Source organism: Lemur catta, chromosome 15 (assembly GCF_020740605.2).
Source record: "Lemur catta isolate mLemCat1 chromosome 15, mLemCat1.pri, whole genome shotgun sequence".
In the NCBI taxonomy this organism is placed as follows: Eukaryota; Metazoa; Chordata; class Mammalia; order Primates; family Lemuridae; genus Lemur; species Lemur catta.
In genome coordinates this window covers 5408180-5434534 of record NC_059142.1, presented here as the reverse complement: position 1 = coordinate 5434534, position 26355 = coordinate 5408180, and the positions used below count along the sequence as shown (strand labels likewise).

Sequence of the window (26355 nt, the reverse complement as noted above, 5' to 3'; positions counted from 1 at the left end):
TCTGGCGAGACTGTCCCCAGACTGTCCTCCAGGGCACTCACACACCCCACTGTGAGTCATCTCCAGCCCAGGCCCTGGCTGTCGTTGACCTGGACATCCTGGTGCGAAGCCACATTCTGATTTTTGCAACTTCAGACCAGGGCACCTAATCCCTCTGAGCCTCACACTGGGCCACTGCCACCAGTGCCACCCCTCGCCGTTCCCAAGCCCTTCCCACACAGTGGGCACATTGGACCAGCTGCCCCCCTGCAGAGGGGGTCGCCAGCCACAGGACGGGAGCAGAGGGAGACGGACAAGCAGGCAGAGGAGCCCTGGTCCCGCTGTCTGAGCCCTGGGGGCAATCCCTGGGCCTCCCAGGCCCACGAGCTTTGCGCATGGGCAGGTGGGAGGCGAGTTTCTGGCACGTGCAAGTGCAAGTCTGGGCCCTGGAAGGGAAGAGCTATGAGTGGCATGAGACATGGAGAGGTGGGAGGGGGCAGTGAGGACCCCCCCAGGCTGGGGAAACAGAAGGGGGCTCGGGCCACCACAACCCCCCCCCGACATCGCTGAGGGGACCCGGCACAAGAACGTCTGGTGTGGGACACACCGGCCACTCCCACAGCCACCCCCTGACAAGGCTCACAAGCAGCAGGGCCTCCACCCGAGCCGGCTGCCTGGGTGCAGGAGGGACCCTCCCGCGGCAGGGGGCACGGTCCACACCAGCTGGGCTCCCCAGCGAGACGTCTGTGCACCCCTGGGAAGGAGTATGTGGTCTTAGGTACTTACGTCCCTCAGTGCCTGGCAGAGGGGCCGGTGACACGGCAGCTGCTCAGCAAAGAGCTGGCCAAGGCCTCTGTGTCCTTCTGAGGGCACAGGGCACCCACCAGCCCCGGTCACCATAGGGTGGTGCTTCCACCAGCAGCCTGCAGAGCCCCCGGGCCCCTTGGGCGGAGAGGTGAGGAGGGCTGGGCAGGAAGGGCTCTGGCCCCACCGTGGGAGTGCCGGGCCGTGTCCCTGCTCACCGTCCTTGCATGGGAAAGTCTGAAGAAAAGGCCACGTGGCCAAAAGGGAGAAGCACTGAGGGAGCCGCACCCGGGTCTGGACGTAGCACAGCCTGGGCAAAGTCGCTGCCTCCCTGGACCTCCTCCTCCGCGGAGCGGGACCACACTGCCTCGTGGACTCTCGTGGAGAAGAGTCAAAATGCTGCCCTCACACGCGTGGCCTTGTTTGGCCCGGTGACACCACAGAGCAAGGACTGTCATCACATTCTTTTCTGGGAGGAGGACTCAGAGCTTAGATGTGTCATCAATGTGAGCCGGCCCAAGCACGACTCGGGACCCTGAGGCTGGACCAGCTGCCTCCCCTCCGACGAGAGGAAGGTTCTGTGGGCTCAGGGACTAGAGGAGTCCAAGCGGGGAGATGCCAGGAGGTCCCCCTGAAGGTGGCTGTCCCTGGCCAGACCCCCAGGCACAGGGAACGAGAAAGCCCTGCGAGGTGTGAGGCCGGAGCAGTGTGCCCCCGCTCGGCAGGGCCCGCATCAGACACCACGCTCGGGTGGGGGAGTCAGGCCGAGGCGCCCCCGCCCCCGGGCAGGACAGGGAGGCAGACGCGGTTCTCAGGCGCCTGCGGTCGTGGGGGGGATTCCTGCCTGCTCCGTCCGCCTGCTCTTCCAGCAGACTCGGCCGTCTCTCCACCTGGGGGTACCGCTCCTTCCAGGGGCTCTGGTCCCAGAGGCCAGCAGGGGAATATGGTGAGGGACAGAGGTGGCACATGGCCCCATCTCGGGGCAGAACAGAGCTCGACTCTCCTACTGGGAGGGGGATTTCCTTTTCTGGGGTTCATGAATGGGTTCTGAAGCAAAACACGTGTTCCCCAAGCTTTGAAGAAAGCAACCGTCATTTCAATCAGGTGAATTTTGACGAGAAGCTTAGGGTCCCGGCCTAGGCCTTGGGCAGCAGTGGGGGCCCTCCCAGCGCTATGGAGCAGTGGCACCTGGAGGGTGGCCGGGGAGGGGCAGACGGCGCCCACTGGCTGTCGCCGTGCTCCCCCCACAACCCCCGCCTCTCCCACGGCTCCTCTCGCCCACGGCCTCAGCCAAGGGCTCAGCCCTCCCCCTCCCCCAGTAGCCCCCCCCCCCCCGCCCCCAGGAGCACAAATCACCATCACAGCGAGTGGCTTTGAGACACTCCTCTGGGGGGCCCGTGTTCTGAAGCAGTGACCAAAGCATCATTGCCCTGCAATTATTTTTTCTCCTTTAAACTAATTATGCAGTTGAAGTGGCTGCCTACCTCAGGGTGAATGATTATAGCTGAGCAGAGAACAAATTCAGCAATTTGGAGCCTTAAGAGTTTCTAAACTGCCCTTTAAAACTCACAGCAGTCATCAGTTTGAAAGAAAAGGTTGCGGGAGAGTCAGTCTCCTGAAGGATTCAGAGCATAACGTTCCTGCAGTAGCTTTGCTGGGAGCCGACAGAGGGTCAGGCTGCCCCAGCCCAGCCCAGCCCGGCCTTGACAAAGGCTCCTGGGCTGGGAGCACACAGCAAGGGTCACTTAGAAACGTGGCTGGGGACAGGCAGGGAAGGGCCCTGAGTGTGGCTCGGGCCCACCCTGCTCCTGTCCTGGCCATTTCCGACTGGTGTGGACAGAAGGGGCCCCTGCCCCTCCCCAGCTCACCCGGGGTCAGCGAACACCACTCGCAGTGACACTGGCATGAGGACCAGACGCCGTTCACCACCTGTGCCCCTGCGTGAAGTCGGCCTCCCAGGGCAGGAGGGAGGGAGAACTCGGCTAAGGAAGCCACAAAGGGATTGTTTGTCATCAGAACAGGCTCCAACATAGAAACAAGCCAAGTGGCTTTGTTTCCAGGGTGGGTCTCCTTCACAGCTGTGTCCTGGGTCTAGCACAGACCCCGGTACCCAGCAGCTGTGTGGCAGATCCTCCTCCCCCCACCTCGAGGACCAAGTCCAAGGGAAGGTACAGTTGTCATCAGGCTGGATGCTGCAAAGCAGGCAGAGTCCCTGTACGTGGACACCTGGCAGCTAAGCACTCTGGGCCTCTCTGGAAAGCGGGTGTGGAGCAAGGGGCAGGCCCTGCTGTGACCAGGAGGGAGGGAGCAGAGATGCCAGCCACAGGGGACCAGGAGGAAGTAGCTCATCTCTCACGTCACCATTGTCCTGGACCTCGGCAAGGGGAGGCCTTGGGCAGCAGCAGCTTCCTCACATCAGAAGCAGCTGGGAGCCAGCACTCCAGGGTCTGGTTCTCTCTGGGGCCACAGGTCGGCGTGGCCAGGACTCCTCCGGACACTGCCCTGCAAGGCCAGCTGGTTTCTGAATCTCACAATGCAACCCCAAGTACATCCCTAGTAGGAGCGAACCAGCAGAGCCCCTCCGCCCACCCCAGCGGGGAAGCCAGGGCAGGGCTGGGAGGGTGGCGGCGCTATGGAGAGCTGGGCTTGGCCAAGCCCAGAGGAGCCCTTCCTCCCTCATCGTTTCTCCTACCTGACCCTAACACCCCACCCCCAGGGCAGCCCAAAGAGTGCCTTTCATGAAAGGCAGAAAGGCTTGCCTGCGGGCCAGGGAACCTGCAGCCTCGGGGCCACATGTGACCTTCTGGATCTTTGAGTGTAGCCTTTTGACTGAATCCAAATTTTATGGAACAAATCCTTTTATTAGGTTATTAAGTATGAAATGTCCGATTTGCTTAACTACTAAGTTTGACAGTTGATATCTCTGACATTTCACTGTGACTCGTCTTGTTTTATTTTTATTGTGAAGGTACATCCCCAGTCTTCCAAACGCATGGTTTGGCTTGTGATTATCGTGCCCAATTTTTTTTAGAGCAATTTTTTGTGAAACCATGGATAAGTCAAAAATTTGTGTTATTTTCAAATATGAGTTGCGTTGTGGAACCAACACAGCACAGACAGCTCGAAATATAAACAAAGTGTTTGGGAAAGATATGGCTAATGAACTCGCAGTACTTTGATGGTTTGAGAAGTTCCGTTCTGGTGATTTTAATCTTGAAAATGAGCCACGTGGGCGACCTGAAACCAAAGTGGATAATATTGAGCTGAAAGCTGTAGCAGAAGCGAATCCATCTCAGCCTAGGTGAGAATTAGCAGCAAGGTTTGATGTTACTATTCCAACAGTATTGGACCATTTGAAACAAATCGGCAAGGTAAAGAAGCTGGATAGACGGGTTCCGCATGAATTAAACGAGCATCAGGAGAGAACACGGTATTATCACATGTGATGAAAAATGGATTCTTTTTGACAATCGCAAGTCTTCAGCACAATGGTTGGATAAAGATGAAGTGCAGAAACACAGTCCAAAACCAAATATTCATCAAAAAGAGCTAATGGTGTGTGTTTGGTGGTCCAGCACTGGCATTATCCGCTACAGCTTCATGAAACCTCATCAATTACAGCGGTTGTCCACTACAACCAATTCGAAAAAAGGATGAGGAAGCTTGAGATTAAGCAGCCGAGATTGGTCAATGAGAAAGGCCAATCCTCTTGCAAGACAACGCTTGAACACATGTCACACAAACAACGCTGCTCAAACTACAGAGGCTGGACTTGGAAACTCTCTGTCATCCACCGTATTCACCAGACCTTGCACCAATTGACTACCACTTCTTCCAGGCTTTGGACCACTTCTTGCAAGGAAAATATTCAATTCTCAACAACCTGTGGAAAACACCTTTTGAGATTTCATCACCATGCACTCTCCAGACTTCTTTGCTGCTGGCAGCTCTTGTGCTGATAGCATAAAAACTACTGTTGAGAGGGCAAAACTGTGTCACTAGTTTAGGCACATACTTTGATTAATTGTACTGCTTCTTGTTTGAGATATAATAAACTTTTGATTTGAAATCAGACATTTCATATTTAATGACCTAATACTAAAGGGATTTGTTCTGTGAAGTTTGGATTTGGTAGAGGGGCTGCACTTGGGGATCTGGAGGGCCACACGTGGCCTGGAGGCCGCAGGTTCCCCACCGCCGGTTGGGTAACCCATGTTCCCTTCCTAGGGCAGTGATGGGGGAAGTAGCCAGAACATGGGGAAGGTCTCAAGGATAAGAAAGTGGCCCCCAAAATCCCCCCTGAGGGCAGCAAAGAGGTGGTTGATTCAAGCTGTCACTTCCAAGTGGGTCAAAAGGAAAAACAGCTGAGGCCCTAACATCAGCCATCCCCCCAGGGTTCCTGGGCTCTTACAGGGACTTGGCCTTGGTAGATGAGCAGAGGACGGGGACCCCACTCCAGGGCACTGGGGCAGGCGTGGGATGCGGCACTTGACAGGGCGGCTGAGGGCCAGGGCCGAGCTTCCACACCAGCCAGAGTGGGCGACCCAGATACCGTGGCTGCCAGCCCAGGCACCATCATGGCCCTGGCCTGAGAGGCACAGGGTGAAGCTGCGCCCCCCCAGCCCCTGCCACTACTGCAGTGGGACCACCCAGACGCCTACAGGACTGCAGTCGGTTTCCCAGGGGCCAGACGCCAGAGGATCTCAGGACAGGCCACAGACTCAGGCTACACGTGAACAGCATTTATTTTTCATGCATTCAACAAACGTTCAAGCCTGTGGGTCTCTGTGAGCAGGGCCCTGGGGACAAAGGTGCGAGGAACCTCTGAGCTGGTTGAAGGCAGGGCCAGTGTCATCCCCTGGCACAGAGCCTGATGAGTGTTTGCTGAATACATAACAGGCCATCTGGGGAGACCAGACTGGGCAGGAGGTGGAACGAGGGGTGCCGTGGTTGAGACTGTGAGGGGCTCGTGCCCACTGGAAGCACCTCAGTCACCGTGTTTCTGGCACTCCTTGCTGACAGGCTGCAGACCCTGGGAAGTGGGTGCCCCCAGTGCCTCGAGGAACTTACCTAGGGAGTGGAGAGGGAACAGTGGCCCCTGGGCCCCTGGCAGCTGGGGGCCCGCTGCCTGAGGTCAGCTCAAACTGCCTGGGAGCACATGTCTGTGTCTACGGGCCCATAGGGCCCAACTCTGCCCTGAGATCAGGTTAAGGCCTGGCAGGGCTGGGAAAGGGAGGGGACATGCAGCAGGAGGTCATCTTGCCCCCCGTGTCCGGGAGGGACCCCCGACCCCAGATCACAGGTTCTGCAGGCCCAAGCTGGAAGCCCTGAGACCAGGGCCCTGCGGAGAAGCCCGAGGCACAGTCCAGCTCAGCGGGGCCGCTTGCTGTCCAGCAGGGCCCTCCAGTCGTCCGCCCACGAGTGCAGCCTGCGGCTGGGAGGCTGCAGCTGCAAGTGCTGGTTGTGGCAGGAGGTGAACAGGACGTGCTCCCAGCTGGGGTTTGGCTCCGCCCCTGCGGGTGGGAAAGTGGCGCTTAGGTCCTGGGGCTGGGGGCCCTGGAGCTCAGCCACCTGGGACCAGCTGGGTGTCCTCGGTAGGCGGCCTGCCTCACCGAGACTGTTTGGTCCTCTGTACAGTGGTGACTGCACTTGCACCTGCCCCACGTGAAGTGCTCAGCGCAGCAGAGTCAAACGCTCTCTGCCACCGCACCGTCCTGCTGGCTCGGGTCGGGGGTGGGGGAGGGGAAGGGCCAGGCTGCCCCGCTCTGCAGCTCACCCGTTGGCGGCCACAGGCCCCGGGGCCTCCCCACACATCACTCCTCGTGGCCACACCAGGGCTGCTGGTGGGACACTGCTCCTCCAGGCTGAGCCCCTGCCCCGGCTCCTCACTCAGGCCTCCCCCAGCCCCTCGTGCTGGAGATGGAAGGCCAGCAGGCATCCAGGCCCTAAAGGTCAAGGGCAACTGCTGCCCTGACTCTCCCTGGGAGACCACACGGTTTAGGAGGGGCTGGGGGGACACCTGTGGATCCCACCCTCTGGACATGGTGACTGAATTAGAGATGGGCACGTTTCCCAAGCCAGTTCCAAAACCATTAGGGAAGAAATGTTCTGTATTTTCCCACTGGTGTGTCTAAAAGAACAGGCTGTAACCCTGAAACTACTGCAGCTACTAGGAGGCGGCAGCCCGCCCAAGGATGCCGGCAAACAGGGCAGAGCAGGGCCAGGAGGCAAAGAAAGTGAATGTCGAGTGACGCTGCTGGAACCCGGGATTCAGCCACGCAGAAGCCATGGTGGACCAGCACATCTCCCCTCTCCTTTCTAGGCCACGCTGGGTTGAGTGGTCTGTTTGTTCTGGGATCATGGGATAAGCAAAAGGACAATCATGGCTCCCACACCAGCTTCAACCGGAGAAACTGCCCTGCTTTCCTCTCAAAGATTGGGCCAGTCCAAACTGCTTTTGTAAAAACAAGGCTTTGCAGCATTTGGAAACCAGAGTCCAGCCCCCATGCTACATGAGGAAGGCAAAGCTTCTGGGGTGTGGAGTGACGCACCTAAGGCTGCCCTGGGGCCGCCCTGCAGCTGGGCCCCGCTCCTCCCGACTCCCAGGAGTGCCCAGGGAACCTTGTCCTCCCAGCGGGGAAGAGGCTCACTGCCTGGCAAACACCTGGTGACTCAGCGGGGCGGGCAGGAGGCAGCTGGGAGGTGACCGCTCAGGAGAAGGGGGTGCAAGGCTTGGGCCCCCTCCATGCGCCCCTCCCCTGCCACAGACCACTTGCCTGTGATGTCCGGCCGGTCGTCTATGAGAAGGTCAGCAGAGACCACAGTCTTGTCTCTGGTCAGCACAATCTGCTCCAGAAAGTCCGGGCCAAAGTGCTTCTCCACCCAGGCGTACTGGAGGTGAACAGGGGGCAGAGGGTGAGAAGAAAGTGACATCGGACCTGGGAGCAGACCAAGAGCTGGGGGACAGCCAGGCATTCCCCGGGAACGGGCCAGCCTAGAACCTCGGCTAACGACTGACACTGAGGCTCAGCCCCAGCAGCTCTGTGCGGGAGGGGACTTGCCAGCCAGGAAGCTGATGCTCCGTGTGACTGGTCCACGTCTAGAAAGCAGCGGAGTCATGACTCAAACCCAGCACTGACCCCCACGCGCCTGACACTGCACAGCACGACCTCACACAGAGCAGAGGAGAGAGGTCAACCCCCCGCCCCGCCCCCAGCCGGCTTTGGCAATGCTTTGTTAGGCACTAGACAAAGAAAGCAGTCCTTGCCCTCAGGAAGCTCACAGCCCAGAGGAGACAGCTATTAAAGTTAAAGGGGCATTTAAACCATCCATTACATAAATTCTGAGGACAGGGCTACCAAGAAGACTCTGGGGGCTGGGAGAAGCCACCCATGAGCCCAGGCTTCTTTGGAAGCAGCGAGCAAGCTGCACGGGGGCGCACTGCAGGCAGAGGACGCTCTGGGTGCTGCAGGGTGTGTCCTGGCAGACAGAAGTCAGAGGAGCTGGAGCGCATGGTGGCTCTGTCGCAGGGGCAGGAATCAGACTGGGCCCTGGCGAGCCTCAGGCACCCTCTGGCCACTGGTGGGCTCTCAACATCCTTTCCCCTTCCTCAGCTCCTGGGGGAGTCACCTGCTTCCTACAGGGCGTGTGCCTTGGCCGCTGTTACCACCCCAGTGCAGCCCGGCCCAGGCACTCAGTGACCCGGCCCTGCCCAGCACAAGCTCAGTCTCTACACCAAGAGGCCGTTCCAATACCCTTCTAGACTTCTGCCATTTGCAATCAAACACCTTAACTCACAGACCCCATTACAGCTATGGATTCTGTCCAGCAGGGGAGGGGCAGGATGGGATGTGCTTTGTTCCAAAGCTCCTCTGGTTCCTGCATGGAGAACAAACAGAAGCTCCCCAGGCCGGGAAGGGAGCTCAGCATGTCTGCTGCCTTCCTGCTGCACCCCCCCAAAAGCGGGTCCCTGTCCTCTCCGCCTCGTTACCCCTGTGTCAGACAAGGGATGGGACACGGTGCAGCAGTGTGGCTTTCTTCTGGTGGGAGGGCAGAGCGCTGAGCCTCCCCGCAGCCCTGTGAAATCAGTGCTCCAGGAGCCTCCCTACACAGAGGGGGGTGGACCCCCACCATGCTGCACACGGCCTTCCACGACATGCCACCAGGCAGGAGCGCAGAGAGCAGGCTGGGTCTGCAGAGCGGGCTGGCTCGGCCCTGCAGAGGTCCCAGCTTCGCCTCTCTCTGGGCGCTACCTCCCTCGCCACGCCCACTACGACGGCCTTCTCTCCATCCCTGCAGTATGTTATGCTTGTTCCTGCTCAGGAGCTTCGCCCGGGCCATGTCCGCTGACTGGAACACTCCTTCAGGATATACTCACACACACGTGCACACACACGTGCACACATGAGGGAACACAGACACAACACAGGTGTGTGCACAGCTCCCTAATTCCAGCAAGTGAGCTCACGTCCTAAAGCTGTCACCTTCTCAGCCTTTCATGACCGTCACACTCTAATTGTCCTTCCCAGCAGCGGTCACAAGTGTAGCTGTACATTTGTATAATTGCTTGTTTCACATTTGCCCCTCTAGACTACAAATGCCGGAGGACAAGGACCACATCTCAATGAGTATTTGCTGAAATGACCAAACAAGCCAATTAACACATGTATGAAGAAGGTATGGGTCATTTTTGGCCAGCCCTTCCAAAGAGGGAGGGGGCTTTGATTCTAAAGGCCTCATGGCCAAGACCGCAGGGGGGCCCTGCTGGCCACCTTCTCAGGACAATCCCCCATTATAAAATAGCAGCAGGCCACCAGGTCCTCAAAATGGCTGAGTGAGGGTCCAGTCACCATGCCACAGGCAGACGGACTGTCCAACTGGCGAGGCTGAGGACCTCCTCCTGGCTCCATGCCACAGAGAGGGGCACTGCAAGGCCAGGCTGAGGGCAGCCCCACGTGGGCCCAGGTGGCGGAGTCGAGGAAGGAACAGGGGTGGGTGTGGGGCTCACATTTCTGGCATACCTACTCCCCGGGCAGCACAGCGCTCACCAACTTATCTAAGCCTTCCAAGCAGCCGGATTTTCTTTATTCACACAGGTATTCAACCAACGTTGTGTGGGGCACAGTTCTCGGAACCAGAGAGACTCACAGAGCCTGCATTCTAGCGTGAGGAGGCAGGCAACTGGCAGACACGCCAGCTCCGGAGGGACCAGCGTGCCGCAGTAAGCACGGAGTTGAGGCAGAGGCCGGTGGGGTGGGGGCGGCGAAGGCCTCTGAGCAGGTGGCATCTGCGCTGGACCCCAACGGCAAGGGAGCCTGCTCTGCACAGCTGGGCAAGAACACTCCAGGCAGAGGGGACAGGAAACACCAACGTTCTACAGCAGGCACGTGCTCCCGTGTTTGAGGAACAGGACAAAGCCCTGGAAGACAGCTGGACACAGAATCGGGGCACAGTAAGAGAAGGGCCAGGGCGCCGGGCAGGGCTAGGTGCTGCTGGGACTGGGCCTTGGAGAGGAGACACAATTTCACGCTAGTCCAAGGGGATCCCTTAGAGCCATGTCGCACAAACCATCTATGAAGAAGACCGGTTTTGGTTTTTTTCTTAATCTCCAATGCATTGTGACCAACATTTTTGCAAGATATGAAATCCAGTCATGTGCTTGGATGCTGCATCACTGCCAAATTGCCACGCAAGTTTCCAATAGCACACCCAACGTCCGTGCTTCTTTCAACTCGGGCCAGCGCCAGCATGCAGACCACAAATGGAGTGTCTTTGCAGAAAGGTTCATTTAGGAAAATGACACACACAACAGTGATGACTAGATTCCGTACAAATAAAGAAACTGAGGCTCAGAGAGGGCCAGTGACTCAAGTGGCAGAGCCCTCACCACTGCACCCTCCTGTCTCGGAGAGCTCCCGTTCCTGTCCGGGCCTTGCAGAGCACGGGCATGACCACGGCGCGGCTACTTCTGAGCAGGCGTCAGGAGTCTCTTCCTCAGCGCCGCGCAGCCCCTGCAAGGTAAGCAGGGGTGACAGCGCTATCTACCCCGCGGGTTCCTCCGGGGACTCCGTGGGAAACGTGCGTGAAGTCTCCGCACTGCAGCTGGCATGCAGACAGCACTCAGAGAAAGGACTCCAGCTATTGGTCTGACCCCTGCCATTTTACACTTGGGTAATTTTATGTTCATCTGGCCCAGACTATTTTATTCCCAGTGTTTTCAAGAAACTAAATGTTTAGCACGTGAAAAATGAGCAACTCTTCTTTTCCAAAACAGCCACTTCCCCGACCCCCGCGGCTCGGACCCATGCGAGCTGTGGGTCCTCGGGCCAAGCCATCCAACCTCCTGAGCTCAATTTTCTCAAATGTCATTGGTATGATAAATAAAATAAAATAAAATAAATAAAATAAAATAAAATCTGCGTAGGGCACTTAGAGTAATGCTGGTACATATCAAACACTAAATAAATGTAATTATTATAGCTAAACTTTAGTATTCTCAAATAATCTACAAAAAAGCAACTAGAACTATTAATTTAGCAATGTAGCAGGATACAAGGTCAGTATACAAAAATCACTTATATTTCTAATCATTGGAAATTGCAATTAAACAAAAAATACCATTCATAATAAAAAATGAAATAGGCTGAACTGTATAGTTAAAAATGGCAAAAATGGTAAATTTATGTTATGTGTATTTCCCACAACAAAAAAAATTATAATTAAAAAATATAGGCTCTATGCCAAAAAAACCCAACATGAAATAGAGACAAATTTAACAAAATATGTGCAAGACTAGTACACTGAAAGCTACAAAACATTGCTGAGAGAAATTAAAGAAGACCTACATAAATGAAGATACATGTGTGTCCACAGATAAGAAGATTCAATATTGTTAAGCTTTATACCTACAATGTAACTGCACTTAAATTCCCACCAGATGCTGTAGAAACTGACAAGCTGGTTCTAAACCTTCTATATCAATACAGAGGACCTAGAACAGCTAAAGCAATTTTTAAAACAAAGAATCATGTTGGAAAACCCATATTATTTTCAAGAACTGCTATAAAACTATAGTAATTGAGACAGTGTGGTATTTACATTAGGTCAGACATTTAGATCAACGGAATAGGATATATTTCAGAAATGGGCCCAAAGGTACCAAGATAGTTCGATGCATCAATCCGGAAAGGAAGGCCTTTCCAACAGAGGAACAACTGGATCCATATGCAAAAGACAACAGCAGCAACCAGAAAACCCTCTATTTTTACCTCCTACCATAAACAAAAATTAACTCAACATGGATCGTAACCTAAATATAAAAGCTAAAAGTGTAAAACTGTTCTTCAAAAGACACTGTTAAAATAAAAAGACAAATCACACACTGGGAGAAAATATTTGTAAAACACATTCTCTGATAAAGGACTTGTTTCTAGAATATATAAAAATCTCACAACTTAATACAAACAACTTAGTGAAAAAACAGGCAAAAGGTTTGAACACTTCATCACAGAAGATATAAGGAGGGCTATTTGCTTAAAACGATGTTCAACATCATTAGTCACCAGGGAAATGCAAATTAGAACAACAAAGAGATATCACTACATACCTATCAGAATGGCCAAAATTTAGAACCCTGACAATACCAAATGCTGGCAATGATATGGAGCAAAAGGAACTCTCATTCATTGTGAGTTTTTTAAAAGACAGAATTTATTTTTTAGAGCAGTTTTAGGTTCACAGAAAAATTGAGCTGAAGGTACAGAGAGTTCCATCCATCCCCTGCCCCAAATGCACAGCCTCCCCCGTTATCAACACCATAGAAGGAACGATGCCCAGAGCAGACCCTGGTGCAGGCTGTGGGCTCTGGGTGATGAGGGTGCCTGGGGGTGCCATGCTGACAGGGCGCGGGGTGTGCCTTCAGCTCAGTTTTACCTCGGAGGAACCCTCTGAGGATAGACCTAGATTTGGACAAGGAATCATTGTCATCTTTGTTAGTGGCTGTTTTGGAAAAGAATTGCTCATTTTTTACCTGCTGGACATTTTGTTTCCTGAAAACACTGGGGATAAAACAGTTCAGGCCAGATGAATGAAAAATTACCCAAGTGTAAAATGGTGCTGTTGTTCTGAACCAGAATCTGAAAAAAATGCCTGAAACAGAATCCAAACTACAGGTAGCTAAAGAATTGCTGGAAAGACTCCCGGAGAGGTGCTCTCTCTGAGACCCAGGGGTGCGGGCAGTAAGTCCAGTAACCAACCGCTGCAAGAGCCCAGAGTTCAGTGATTACCCAGAAGACACATGAGGGAAGGTGGATGCTGAAGAGGACAGTGACGGAAAGGGACAGAGGGGCAGACGCCAGGCAGCTCCCCACCCCACCTCTCCCTCTCCCTGAGCCTCATGGGCTCACAGGCCCAGGACCAATTGTGCAGATCAGAAATGGAGACTCCCCAGCTAGACATGGTCCTTGCTGTGCAAATGCTAGATGGACCCTCCCCAGAGTCCTGCTCCACTCAGATGAGCAGATCCTGGGACAGGCTCATGTCAGGGATGGGGGTGCAGGTTTGGGGGGACTGAGTAACACAATTTGAAAAATACCATACCCAAGACCTTTTAAAGGTGTCATACGCTTTTGTCCAAAATCCCTATTATGATGATACAATGACCATATCTAACTAGAAGAGTAGGGTTAGTTTTGGAACTATTAGCCATCTGAGCAGCTGATATTTTTTTGGAGATGTAATTCACTAACTCAAAGCAAACTCAAAGCAATTCAGTGGTTTTTAGTGCATCCACAAAGTTATGTGACCATTACCACTATCTAATTCCAGAATGTTTCTACTACCCCAAAAAGAAACCCTGGACCAATTAGCATGAACAGTCAATTTTTTGTAAATACTGGTATCGGCCAGAAACACACCATGAGACCCAGTGACAGATGACAGGGGAGTGGGGTGCGGACGGCAACCCAGGAGCAGCTCTTACACTGTCCCTAACAGACACGGGCCACAAGAAAGTGCTGAGCCTGTCAGTGTGGGTCTCACAGAGGTCCGGAGCAACTGGACGATTTGGTGTGAAATGTACGAAGAAATTTAATTCATTATCTTCTTAAGTTCAAAAAATGGTCTACAGTTTTATCTGAGGTTAAAGGAAGAGGCTCAATGATGGAGTGGGAATTTTTGACATTTATTCTTAAAATCAACATCGAATCTGGCAGACATGTCATCTGGAAACCAAACTTCAAATTAAAAAAACATGTTCCACTTCACATCCAAGCACCTCACTTGATTCAGCTTGTGCTTACTTCCCTTGCTGAACTAGAAAAAGTCAGAGTCAAATGTCATGCCTGTAAATGAAAAATGTGCCATGGATTTTTTAAAATCTCTTCTTGCGGGAAAGAAAAGTACAAATCATGCTATTTGAGTTCCAAGTCAGGTGCTGGCAGGGGAGGCAGCCCGAGGAGTGCGGCACAGGCTCTGGAGTCCAACTCATCACTCTCCTGCTGATCTTGGGCAAATGGCTGAACCTCTCTGCGTCTCAGTTTCCTTGTCTGTAAAATGGGGATGACAGCATCTACCTCGTAGGGCTATCATGAAGATTAGATGGATCACTACAGGGAAAGCCCCTGCCTACGCATACTACCAACTCGATAAAAGTCAGCTATTATTGAGCTAGCTTTGGGGTCTAAAATGTCAGTGAGCTCCAGCCAGAGAGAAGGTTCTGATGACTTGAATGTAACCCACCTCTGACCCGCTACATATGATAAGGAGAGTGAGCTCATAGCAATTCGGTCCCCCTCCTTTGCCTGGGTCTTGAGTGGAGATCAACCAAGGAGAAAAGCTCCCGCTCTGGCACCAAAGGCCGATCCTGCTCGGTGGACAGGGGCCGGGGGAAGAACTCTGTGGGTGAGCCCAGGCCGGGGCTACTGTGGAGGCGGCACATACGTCCTGTGCAGACACGTCCTGGGACCAGGCTCCAGCCCTTCGACACCATCCCCAGGTAGCAGAGCACCTGTTAACACTTGCCTGTCCCAGGCCACGGCTAGCTGCAGGGAGAAGTGTCTTCCGCAGGCTGGGAGGGGGGATGGGTGGTGGGCGAGGAGGTGGTCGGAGTGACTTTCATCCCACTCACACTTTACTCACACGGTCTCTTTGGTCCCTTCATCTTAACTTGGGTTAAAAGGTGGCAGTGTGGCTGTCAGTGACAATGGTTGGGAGACTTCGGAAGAGCTAATACACTTAACCTCGCCCAACTCCACTTTCTAGCCAGTCCCTTAGCCACCAGCCAACAAAATTCACCCTGAGTTTCTCACTCTGCATGTTTCCTTCTCCATGTCTTTGCTTGGCGTCCCACTGCCTCTGTCCAAGGACCCCATGTGGCCTAGCCTGGCTCCGGTGGGGTTGGGGGGGGGACCTCTGTCCCCATTTCTGGGACAGTGGAAACGGACACAACTTTCTGTGTAATATATGTCAGAACCCTACCTTTCCTTGTGTGATCCAGGAATTCTATTCCCTGGAATTCACCCTAAGGACATGATCATACAAAGACTTATTTACACGACATCTTTGGCTGTTAACAATCACATTTTTGAAGAAGAGTGTTTGATGACAGAAAAAAGGCTGTCAATACTCAAACCTGAGCCAGTAAAAAAACCAAACAACAAACAAAAAAAGCCTAAAAATGTAAAATTATCAAGCAGAAAAAGGATACTAAACCATATGAAACTTAAATTTTGTTAAAATATATGTATCATATTTAATATGCATCAAAGTTAAAACTAGAAAGAAACGTTATCAAAGTGTTACGAGTGTCTCCATCTCTAGGTGGTAGGATTGCCAATATGGGCTTTCAGTTCCTTGTTTCTCTAGTTTGATCAGGACATCCACCATCACTGTGCCCCTTCTTTTGGTGACGACACCTCAATCTTTCTCTGGAAAGCTGCCCCTCTGCCATCAGCAGCATCTGTCAGGATGCCCAGGGCTGGGTACAGAACCCAGGCTCAGCGGATGGGCCTCTCTCCCCTGGGACTATGAATCTCGGGCGATGAAACCCGAAGACAGACAGAACGGAACTCGAGTGTCTTAGCAGCATCTACACTAGACAGACCGTCTTCAGGTTCTGGGCCCTGTTGTCTGAGACCTGCTTCTTCAGGTTTCCCTTGGACTCTCTGAGCAAACCAACATCCCTCTAATAAACCCTAGCCTTGTTCAAGTTAGCCAGAGGCTGTCGATACTGCTTTTGACTAAAGAGTCCTAATGACATCTGTCTCCTCTTAAATGTGTCCTGTTTCTATCCTCCCCAATGACTGGGTGCTACTTGCAGGACACAATGGCTGCAGGCACAGGCTCTGGGATGGAGACATCTGGACCAGGCCCTGCTGGATGCACAACCCTTAGACCCAGTAAACGAGCTGCCCCAGCTCTCTGAGTCTCAATTTCTTCATCTGTCAAATTAGAAGAACATTTGTGTTTCATAGAGAGCTGTTGTAAGCCTCAAAAGTGCTAATAAAAGGATAGTGCCTGGCATGTCCAAGGTGGCAAATAGTAAGCATCATTGCCAACAGGTGTCTGATGACTCTCTTGAACAAATGAATCTATTCGTCCAACAACAAACAGTGAGTCTCGCGGTGTGCCAGGCACGCCGGCCTGGGGTGGGCAGCGAGCAGGACGGCCAGTGCCCCGGCCCTGGCTTGTCTCACAGGCTCATGGGGAGACGGACGAAGAACAAGCCACAGACGAAGACACAACCCCGTTTCAAACAATGGGAAGTGTCATACGAGACACACAGCCAGGAGATGGAACAAGGCGGAGAAAGAACATACTTAAATACACTGAGGCCTCATGGATGAGACGGGACCAGGCCTGCAGGGTAGGAGGGGACAGTCCAAGCCAAGGGCTCAAGAAACAGGCCGAGGGGCGTTGTGGGTGGAGAGGCAGGCGGGCCCTGTAGGTCGTGGGCAGAGTCTGTATACATGGTTTTAAAGGGAAACCACCAAGAGGTTTTAAGCTGGGCACTGACCCATCTGCTGTGTGAAAGGCCTGTCAGCCCTGCATGGAACTGAAAGGAGAGGAGAGTTTAGGGGCGGTACCAGGAGTTCTGCGAGGAAATGCTAAGCTGGTGCAATGGGGAGACAGAGAAGCAGACAGATGCCACGCGTCTTAGAAACAGAACCCACAGGAAATGGGACTCCCCGATGCCCTGGACGTGAGGCTTAGGAGGAAGGTGTCAGCAGGATGGCTCCCGAGCTCTGGCCCAAGGAGGGTTGACAGACCCTGCAGGGAAGGATGGATGTGCACAAGGGACCAGTGCCTTGGGGACAGACCCGTCAGCTATGAGCATCGAGCTCCAAGGGCAGCCCTGGGCTGGGGCCACGCAGTGGGACGGCTGGCACAAAGCGGATATTTGAATGCGTGGGAATGGATACACGAGAGCCATCTCGTCAGCCCCACGCCTGTGAGTGCCAGACAACTACCCCGACCACCAGCGAAACCGTAGCTGAAACAGGGACTCCAGCCCCACGGCTCACAAACTAGAGGGTACATCAGAGTCACCTGCTGGGCTTAACAAGCCATCATTGCTACTGCCAGGGTTTCTCATTCAGAGGTCAGGATGGGGCCAAAAGATGTTGACTTCCAGCAAGTCTCCAGGGGGTGCCAACCCTGTGGGTCTGGGGAGCTCGCTTTGGGATCACTGCTCTGCCAGGAACAGTGAGCTTGGCCTGCACTCCCAACTCCTTACTTGCTAACTCTGGGGGAGACACTTCCCCTCCTAGTTTAACTGAACGCGTGGCCCTTGGGTGTTAAACGGGGTCAGGGTAACTGCTGGATGACAGGGTGTAGTGAGGACTCAATGACATGGTGGCACTAAGTGCCCACATGTTCCAGGTTAACTGTTCACTGAGCATGGGCTCCCTTCCCACTGACACACGTGGAAGGCACGTAATGTTGGCTGAGTGTGTAAACTTAGTTTCTAAGATGAGGTCAGAAGGAGGAAAGGTCATGAGAAGACACTTCAAAGAACTCAGCCTGAAGGTCTGAAGCCCCCGAGCAAGCGAGGTTCTGGCACAAAACTCCACCTCTCTGGGCCTGGGAAGAGCTGCTGGGACGTCCCCAGGGGACGCCCTAATGCCCCTCTGGCAAGAGTGTCCTCCTCCGGGGCAACAGACCTTTCCTCTGGGTGGTTTGGCAACCGCAGGTTCCCAGTTTCCAGAGAAGTTTCAATTTTGTGTAATTCTAATTCTTTTCAATAAAGACGATAAAGTGAGTGTATAGCAAAATGAACTTTAGCTGTCTCCCTTTCTAAGACTTTCCATGGAAATAAGCCCACTTGCCTGCAGCCCCTCGCCAGTCCATCCGCACACGGCATCCTTCACAAGGCTGCCCGGGGCCAGGCTAGTCTGGGGGGGAAGGGTGCCCCCAGGAGAATCCACCTTGTAACCAGGCCCCATCCGGCACTCGGGAACCCCAGGCTGGTGCTGCAGGGGGGGCCGGAGGGAGCAGGAGCGGCTGGCACAGAGGTGGGGGCACCTGGACAGTCTGCGGCCTTCCCCCAGACATGCAGGGCCCAGCACCCCAGCTGCGGCGCCTGGGGTGAGGCCTGGCCAGCAAGATGCAGCCTTACCTTCTCATAGGGACAGTACCGGAACATCTTGATGGGGCTTGTGCAGATGAAGACGTCAGTGCTGCCGACAAGAGAAAGGAGAGTGAGCCTGCGAGCCCGGCCTTCGGCCTTCGCCACCACAGGACTTCGCCACCCACGTTGCGGCCTTGGCCACCAGCCTTGCCTTCATGGGGCTGGGCCCTCTCAGAGCGGGAGCCCTTCACCTGGGATGGGAAACCCACTGCCTTGTGTCATCTCCACACCAGAGATGTCAGCCTTGCAGTTCTGTCCTACCTGGTGGCCCTGGGCACCCACGTGTAGCGAGCTCAGGGGTGGACACCTGACTTACAGCATCTGACCAGGGCCTCATGCAATGCCAAGGAGTAAGTAAAGAAATCTATGAGGGAGAGAATTCCGGTGACACGTGCAAGCTCTGGCCGTGGGGAGCACCGAGGACGAGCCCCTCCACGCTGGGCTGCGTCCTCCAGCACTGGAGTCCCTAGAGACAGGCCTGGCTCTGCGTGAGGAACACCAGGGCCCCACGGGCTGCAGTGCTGCGCTGCAGTGATGTGGGAACTGACCCAAAGGGCCTCCCAGGTGCCCAGGTGTCGCGGTGCGGGCTCCCCCCACACCCAAAGGGCCCCAGCCCCTCACCCATGGTGGTCTAGTCCCAAACTTCCTCAGGAAGCCAGGCTTTGCCTCTGCTGGTTCACCTCACCGAGCCTGTGAAGACTACATCCCTAACTTTTTCTCTGTGAGGGTCCTAGGCGAGACTGCCAGGTCTCTGGGACATGGGTGTGACTCTGCACTCCTTCTGCCAACCATGCCACCCCTTGCACCTGCTGCTCCTGCCCTAAATACTCACCTCTCCTGATGTCCTGCCCCCCCCAGGCCCCCACAGGAACGGGCCTCACACAAGGGTCTGGTCTGCCTCCCGGCTGGTCTCCAGTGAGAGCTGTTTCTTTCCCACGCCTCACAAACTTCAGAGATGGAAGGTGAGGAAGGCATCTTCCTTCTCCATCGCTCCTTCCCAGTCCCGGATTCTACTGACGCTCACACTGTGTGGCACACCCCTCCGCCCTTCCTGGCAGCTGTCGTCTACCCCTCACACCCCCACTTGCTGGCCCGAAGCGGCCCCTCCCCCCGTCACCCCATGACAGTCCACACACACTGCACACCTGCAGACCCAGTACTTCGCCTCCTCACCTCCAAATTCCTCTCCGCACCCTGTCACCAACAGCTCTCCCACTGTCACCCCTGGAGCTTTGGAATCACTTCGCCGGGCTTTGCCTCTCTGACAAACGTCTTCTTGTATCATGTGCTCAATTCTCCCACCTCACTGGGACAGACGCCCGCCGAGGCCCCTGTCCTTGCATCACCTCTCACCCCAGCCCCACGGCCCCCTTCGCCCAGCCGGGGTTCTGTGGCCCATCGCCACGATCACTCTGCCTGCGCTTCTCTTCCTCCGTGGGGTCTGCTTGGCCAGGCTCCCGAAAGAGCCTGAGCAGCCAACTTCTCCCACCTGCCCCGAGCAACTGAACGCTGCTGGAAAAAAGAAAAGTCCCATCATCAGATGGACCCGATTCCCCTTCAGTACCTGACACAAAGCCAGGGCCTGCCTGGAGGCCTCCTCCAGCCCTTGTGGCCGCTCCCGCAAGGCTCCCAGTGCAGCCATCTCCTCGACTTTCTGGACCTTCCGGCAGATGAGACTCCTCCCTGCGCTCCTCGCCCCCGTCTGGAGGCCTGCCTGTGTCTGGGCTCATCTCTTCTCCTTCCCACAGCACAGCAGGAAGCAGCCCCTCCCCCTCCGCCAGCCCTCCACCTGTGCCTGCATTCCGGCCCTCTGACCTCCACGGGCCTTTGCCCTGCAACATTCCTCCTTCTAATCCACACGCGTGCTAGCACCTGGCATCTTAAACACGTATACGTTCAACACCTTGACACCCACCCCCGGCAGCGTAACCTACCCAACAAGCTGCCTCCACCTGCCGACCCCACGTTCCCACCTCCTGTGTCCGCTTCACCCACTCCAGCCCACATCCCATCCCCTTCACTCCGCAGAAGTCGCTCACTGTCAGCAAGGACCTGCATATCCCTGCGTCCGAGCCCACCTCACCCTCCTCACCTCCTCCTGGGCATTCAGCCTGGCAGGCCCTGTACCGGCTTCTGGCCTGTGCCTCACTGGCCACCCAGCCCAGCCTCCCCATGGTCTGCTCCTCTCCAACAGTTGGCTCTAGGCCCCGGGACTCTCCACCCGCACCCCCGCTGGGGGCTACCACCCAGGCTTGTGGCTGCAAACACCATGGCCATGCTGATGCGTCCCAGTCTAACAACCTATTCTTGTGTGTGGAGTGCCTACTTCACCCCGGACACACGGCACCCGCTTAGCTCCTGGCAGACCCCTCACTTGGTCCAGACTTTGCACACTGACTGACCACAGGAATCTTGTACCAAGTTAAGAGCAAACACAGAGGAAAAGGACCATCAGGTATGGTCTACACTTGCATTCCCCAAACTGGAATTCCTGCAAAAGTGTTAATAGGGAAGCTGTGGAGAAAAGCTCCCAGCTAGAATACTGTTGAAGAAAGCTGCATTCTCTACTATTCTAACAAGGTGTCATAATGCACGTGAGCAATTAAAAGCTCTCAGAAGTTGTACAGTAAAAGAGCCTACTTAATTCAGTGTCTCCCATACTGTTTTGCCCCAAGACTGCTTTTCCTGAGGCATGCCTATTAAATCCCACTGAATAGCAATAGCAGCAGCTAGCGTTCGATGAGCACTTATATGCACCAGGCACTATACTGAGGATTGTCTCGTTATCTTCATTTTACAGATGAAGAAATGAGACCCAGAAAGTTTAATAACTTGCCCAGTGTCTGGGAGTGAGATTCTGGAGGAGCAGGACGTGATCCTGGGCATCAACCTGCAGGGCCTCGCTGTGCCACGTGGCTCCCCAGAACCCAGCAGTGTGACTCCAGGCCAGGACACGCCGCCCCGGGCCGTGAGTAGAGTTTTGAAAAGTGTAAGTGCTAATGTTGTACACACATGCTTTGCCTCTCTAGGTGCTTGCTACAGACCCACTATAAATCAAGTTCACATCACAAACCAGAATAAAATATTAATACACTATTCTGCAGGATCTGGACTCAAGTCCAAAGATAAATTACTGACCAAACAAAGTCTACAATTCAACTCAAACTCCAAGCATTTTGTGTGTCTCTGATGCCTATTTATATTATAACTTTGAAAATGGACAATTTTTGGAGGCATTTATATGGCACAATGAAGGCCAAACATATCTTATATTTGTCATTCAGGTTGATAAATTCAAACAAAATTGTGGCCCACAGAAGTTACCCAAGTCTACAAATAAACCCTTACAGTGGGGGCTTCAGCCCACTGAACCACTCATTTTACCAGAACAAAACAGAAATATCTCAAGCAATACTGCTCCTCCTTCCTTAACCACCCTTTCTAAATGAGACTTCCCACTAAGCCTCCTTTCCTTTGGCTCTTAGCACAATCTGTGATTATTGTCACTTGGTGATTCGTCGTTGAATGTCTACTCTCACTAGACTGGACGCCCCATGAGGGCAAGGGCCACGCTTTGCTCATCTCCGAATCGCTGGTGCCAGCAGCATCTAACATAGGCAGTTCTTAGGTACTTGCTGATTAAATGAGGTTTCAACATCCAGTGAACCAGATCAAATTAAATTCACTATATTCTCAAGTCTGTGTAAACCAAGTCTGTTTTATATGGCCCTGTGCAGGGCTGAGGTGAGGGAAGGGAGAGGGCAGGGGGAGGCAGCAGAAGGCAAGAGAAGAGAGGACGGCAGGAAGAAGGTACAGGGTTGGGGGTCCCAACAGATGGGGCTGGGAAGACAGACTTACTTTTGTAGGTTGGCCATCTGTTTCACAGCTTCTACAGCCCCTGGCAGAGGCTCAAGTTCGAAAAAGAAATTCTTTGACTCCCAAATGCTGATGGCCTTCTCCTGAGAAGTGGAGAAAAGCAAGTTACTCCCAAGGCCCTCAGCACCTCACTGCCCCACCTCAGGAGGACATCAAAGCTGAGAAGTGGGGGTTTCCACATTCCCCTCACCCCGCAAATACACCCAAAGACATATTTCCTGGGGGCAAGGAGGCACACAGAGTGTGTGTGCGCTTCGGGGCCCTTTCCAGAAAGGATCTGACTTCTGTCGGGATCCAGCAGAGACCCACGAAGGTGTCAGAGCCATGGATTCCTGCACCCACTGAAGCTCTCTGGGACCTGAGGCCACTCATCCAGAGCCATGTGCTTGCTATGCTTGATTCCAATGGCCAGAGTATCACGGAGGCTGAGGCTGGCCAGGTCTTGCTGTGGCAGTAGAGGTGTCACACTTGAGAGCTGGAGGAACTCAGAGAGTCTTACGGGCACTGCTGTGCCACAGGGAACAGGAGAAGGGGGCAGGAGGGAGGCAAGGTGGAAGGACGATTTGGGGAGCTCCAGGCTGCTCCCCACATCAACCAGAACAATTCTGCTTTTATCTGCTCTATGTGTTGTGGTGCCAATAAGTACATTTTTTATTTTTATTTTTTTATTTTTATTTTTATTTTTTTTTGAGACAGAGTGTCACTTTGTTGCCCCGGCTAGAGTGAGTGCCGTGGCGTCAGCCTCGCTCACAGCAACCTCAAACTCCTGGGCTTAAGCGATCCTACTGCCTCAGCCTCCCGAGTAGCTGGGACTACAGGCATGCGCCACCATGCCCGGCTAATTTTTTCTATATATATTTTTAGTTGTCCAGATAGTTTATTTCTATTTTTAGTAGAGACGGGGTCTCACTCTTGCTCAGGCTGGTCTCGAACTCCTGACCTCGAGCGATCCACCCGCCTCGGCCTCCCAGAGGGCTAGGATTACAGGTGTGAGCCACCGCGCCCGGCCTTAAGTACATTTTTTAAAAAAAGGATTCCACTGCTATTAGGGTTAGAAAGCAAAAATCCACACCCTCATTTTACACATGAGGAAACTGAGGCTCAGAATGGGGAAATGATGTCACACAGCCAAACAGTGGCTGAGCTGGGAGGAGGACCCCATCACCCAACTCCCAGGCTATCGCCTTTCTACCTTATGTCACTGGGCCAGGCTAGGGAAAAGTGACACGGGAAGGGAGACACATCTCAGCCTCTGAGTAGGAACCTGAATCCCACATGTGTGGTGCAGGAAGTACCTCTGCCAGGTCAGAAGCGGTACCTTCCAGAACAATACCCGTCACATGTATGGCTGGAGGGTAAGCTGAGATCATACCAGCAGTGCTCTTGTGAAAATGTGTGCTTATTACTGATACATTTGATCTTCGCAACTCAATTCATAGAGAAGGAAGATTTTCTTTCAAGGCCACTTGGAGGTGGCACTGTCAAAACTTGAACTCAAGGATTCTGACTCATATATAGAGACAGTGTGGAGGGGTGGAGCCAGAAGGTCCTGGCCCTTGCCATGTGGCCCTGTGTTGACCACCTCGCCATCAATGAGCCTCTCTTCCTATCTCTAAAATTGAGCTAGAAGTCCACCCCTTCCTTCCAGAGCTCTTGTGAGGATATAACAGATACACAGCATCGAGCACTTTGTAGGTAATGTCAGCTTCTCAGTAGCCCTTCCTTCCCTGACACTAACTTGCTGTGAAACACTGGTCAAGGCACTTGCCCTCTCTGGGCTCAGTTCATCTATCCTAACAGTTTAAGATTTTAAGTCGGTTAAAATGAGCTTTGCTTTTCACCTCTGCCCTGATTACCTCCCAGAGTACTGTGAAGATCAAAGGGAACGCAGAGAGAGCAGAATGTTGTGCAGTGGATATGCCACCTACATAAGCTGGGTTGTTTTGTTTTAACCACAGACACTAGGCCAGCTTGGCCAAGGGGAGCCCCAGGCATGCCCTGCAGGGAGCTGTGCCTCGGGAAGGGAAGCAGAAGTGGAGGAAATCAACAGATCACTCCCAGAGCACCCTCCTCACTGCTCCATGAGCTCTGTTCCTTTGCCTTGCACTTGGAAACTGGTAACTCTGTGTACAGAATCTGCACAAAGGAAAAGCCACTGTACTTTTCAGCATTGGGGACGGGCTTAGTTTCATCACACTAATACACTCTTGGGAGGAAATAAGGTGCCCAGACTTCCAGTGCTGTGTGCTGCCTACAAATGAACACACACAGTGTGGTGCAGTCTATTGCTGAGGCTGCAGAAATTACTAGGGCATTTTCTCCAGTTTAAAGTGTGTCATTGGGTATCAGCTCTGGGCATACTGAGCTCTGTGCGAGTCACCTTCTGAAGTGCCTGGTGTTGATGAAAACAAATGGCACTTGGTTTCCCTTTTTAACACCTGTCCCTCAACAAACCACATTATTGGTAAGGTGCCCTTTGCAGTCAGAAGAAAGATGACTTGTTAGAAACAGAAGGACAGAGAAGAGGACTTTGGGGTGGGGAAAGCTAAATGAGCTTGGGAGGCAGACAAACTTGGGCAGACAAACCTATCAGCATGGAACTTGGGGCAAGTTTCCTCATCTGCACAATGGAGATAATCATGTCTGGACACAGAACAGCGGATGCAGAGAACTTGTGGTTACAAAATGAGCTCTAACATCCTCCTCCTCCTCCTCACCATCAAATCGTCTGGCAGTGACCCTAGGTGACCAATCAAGGGAGCCAGAAACACCCAGTCTCTTTAAGTCTGTGTATGATGAAAATTCCCTACTCCTTTCACAAAATTGTTTAAATTTACAAGCCAAGCTGTCTGGAATGTCCCTCCCTGGATATTTCCCCTCTATCCCTCAGGGACTCAGAGGACACAGCACAGCAGGACTTGGGGTAGGAGTGAGCTTAGGAGTTCAGCAGGGCCAGCGTTGCAAGGGGACAAACCAAGAGGTGAACAAACCACTGACTCATTGTGTGATGCCCAGAAAGTCACTCAACAGCTCTGGCCCTCAAATACCACTAGAAGCTATGCTTTCATGGAAAAGCACAAAATAATTGGTAAAGGCACCCACCAAATTCATGGGGAGGAAGAAATGGGAATGTGACTGCGGTAGGGGTGAAAGAGGACTTAACTTGTAACGTTTACTTTATATTTTTAAAAATGTAACGAATGACTTGAAGCCAAATATACCAAAAATTTAAAACTCAGCCGAAGATGGAGAGTTAGGCATATTAGGCTTTGTACTCCCTGCATTTTCAGAAGCCCTCGACGGCAGCCAACAGATCCTGAGCGCAGGACTCGCCCTCCCAGTGCGCTGTTGCCACCCCGAGGCGAGGGCAGTGACCCGCCCAAGGTCACCTGGCGCCCGGGCTCCACAGCCCCCGCAGAGGATGCTCAGGCCCAGGGCTGGGACGGCGGCCTCGTTTCCCGCCCGCGTGGGCGCGGGGCCGGGGCGGGGGATGCTCACGCTCAGCCCGGGCCGCAGGCGGCCGTACTGCTCCGACACCCAGAAGCCGCGCCGGTCCTCCAGCGCGATGAAGGGCTGGTCGGGGAAGCGCGCGCGGAACTTCTTGAGGAAGCCGCCCTCGAAGTCGGCCAGCACGCCGTCCATGTCCACCAGCACCCGCAGGGCGCGGCCGCCCGCCCCACCCGTCCGGCCCGGCCCGCGCGCCGCCCAGCGCCGCCCCGCGGGCACCGCCGCGCCGCCCAGCCGGATCATGGCCCCTGGCGGTCGCCCGGCGTGGGCGTGGGGACCTGGGCCGCGCCGCCCTGCCTGGGCCGGCCGCGAGACATGACCGCTACGGAGGGGCAGCCCTGCTGGCTGGGGCGCGGGGGGCCCGTGGCGTGGGGCGCGGGCGCGCAGGCTCCGGCCCCAGAGCGAGGCCGCGGCGCGCGCCCCAGCCGGCAGCCCGGCCCAGCCGCCCTTAAAGGGACACGCGCCCGGCGGAGGCGGGGCCCGGGGGGCGTGGCTTCGAGGACTAACCGGGATGCCGGATGTCCCTGGGACGTCCACACTCCAGGGCTTTCCACTCACATCTT

At 54.1% G+C, this 26355-nt stretch overlaps 1 protein-coding gene across 1 annotated transcript; it reads right to left on the bottom strand.

Annotated features, from left to right (window-relative positions):
• Positions 1-5510: 5510 nt before the first annotated feature.
• On the bottom strand, positions 5511-26142 carry NT5M (5',3'-nucleotidase, mitochondrial). The gene is made up of 5 exons (XM_045526849.1): positions 25784-26142; positions 22268-22368; positions 18398-18458; positions 7560-7674; positions 5511-6296 (listed from the first exon to the last, which is right to left on the bottom strand). The coding sequence occupies exons 1-5, from the start codon at positions 26033-26035 to the stop codon at positions 6154-6156; spliced, it is 672 nt and encodes a 223-aa protein (XP_045382805.1). The 5' UTR covers positions 26036-26142; the 3' UTR covers positions 5511-6153.
• Positions 26143-26355: the final 213 nt, after the last annotated feature.

What these genes read in the sequence shown, in the direction of transcription:
- NT5M (XM_045526849.1), bottom strand. Translation starts at nt 26,035, where the DNA reads ATGATCCGGCTGGGCGGCGCGGCGGTGCCCGCGGGGCGGCGCTGGGCG. An exon ending in GGTACTGTCCCTATGAGAAG is followed by an intron (nt 7,675 to 18,397) that starts GTAAGGCTGCAT and finishes GTTCACCTCCAG; the next exon opens with TACGCCTGGGTGGAGAAGCA. An exon ending in CGACCGGCCGGACATCACAG is followed by an intron (nt 6,297 to 7,559) that starts GCAAGTGGTCTG and finishes TCCCACCCGCAG; the next exon opens with GGGCGGAGCCAAACCCCAGC.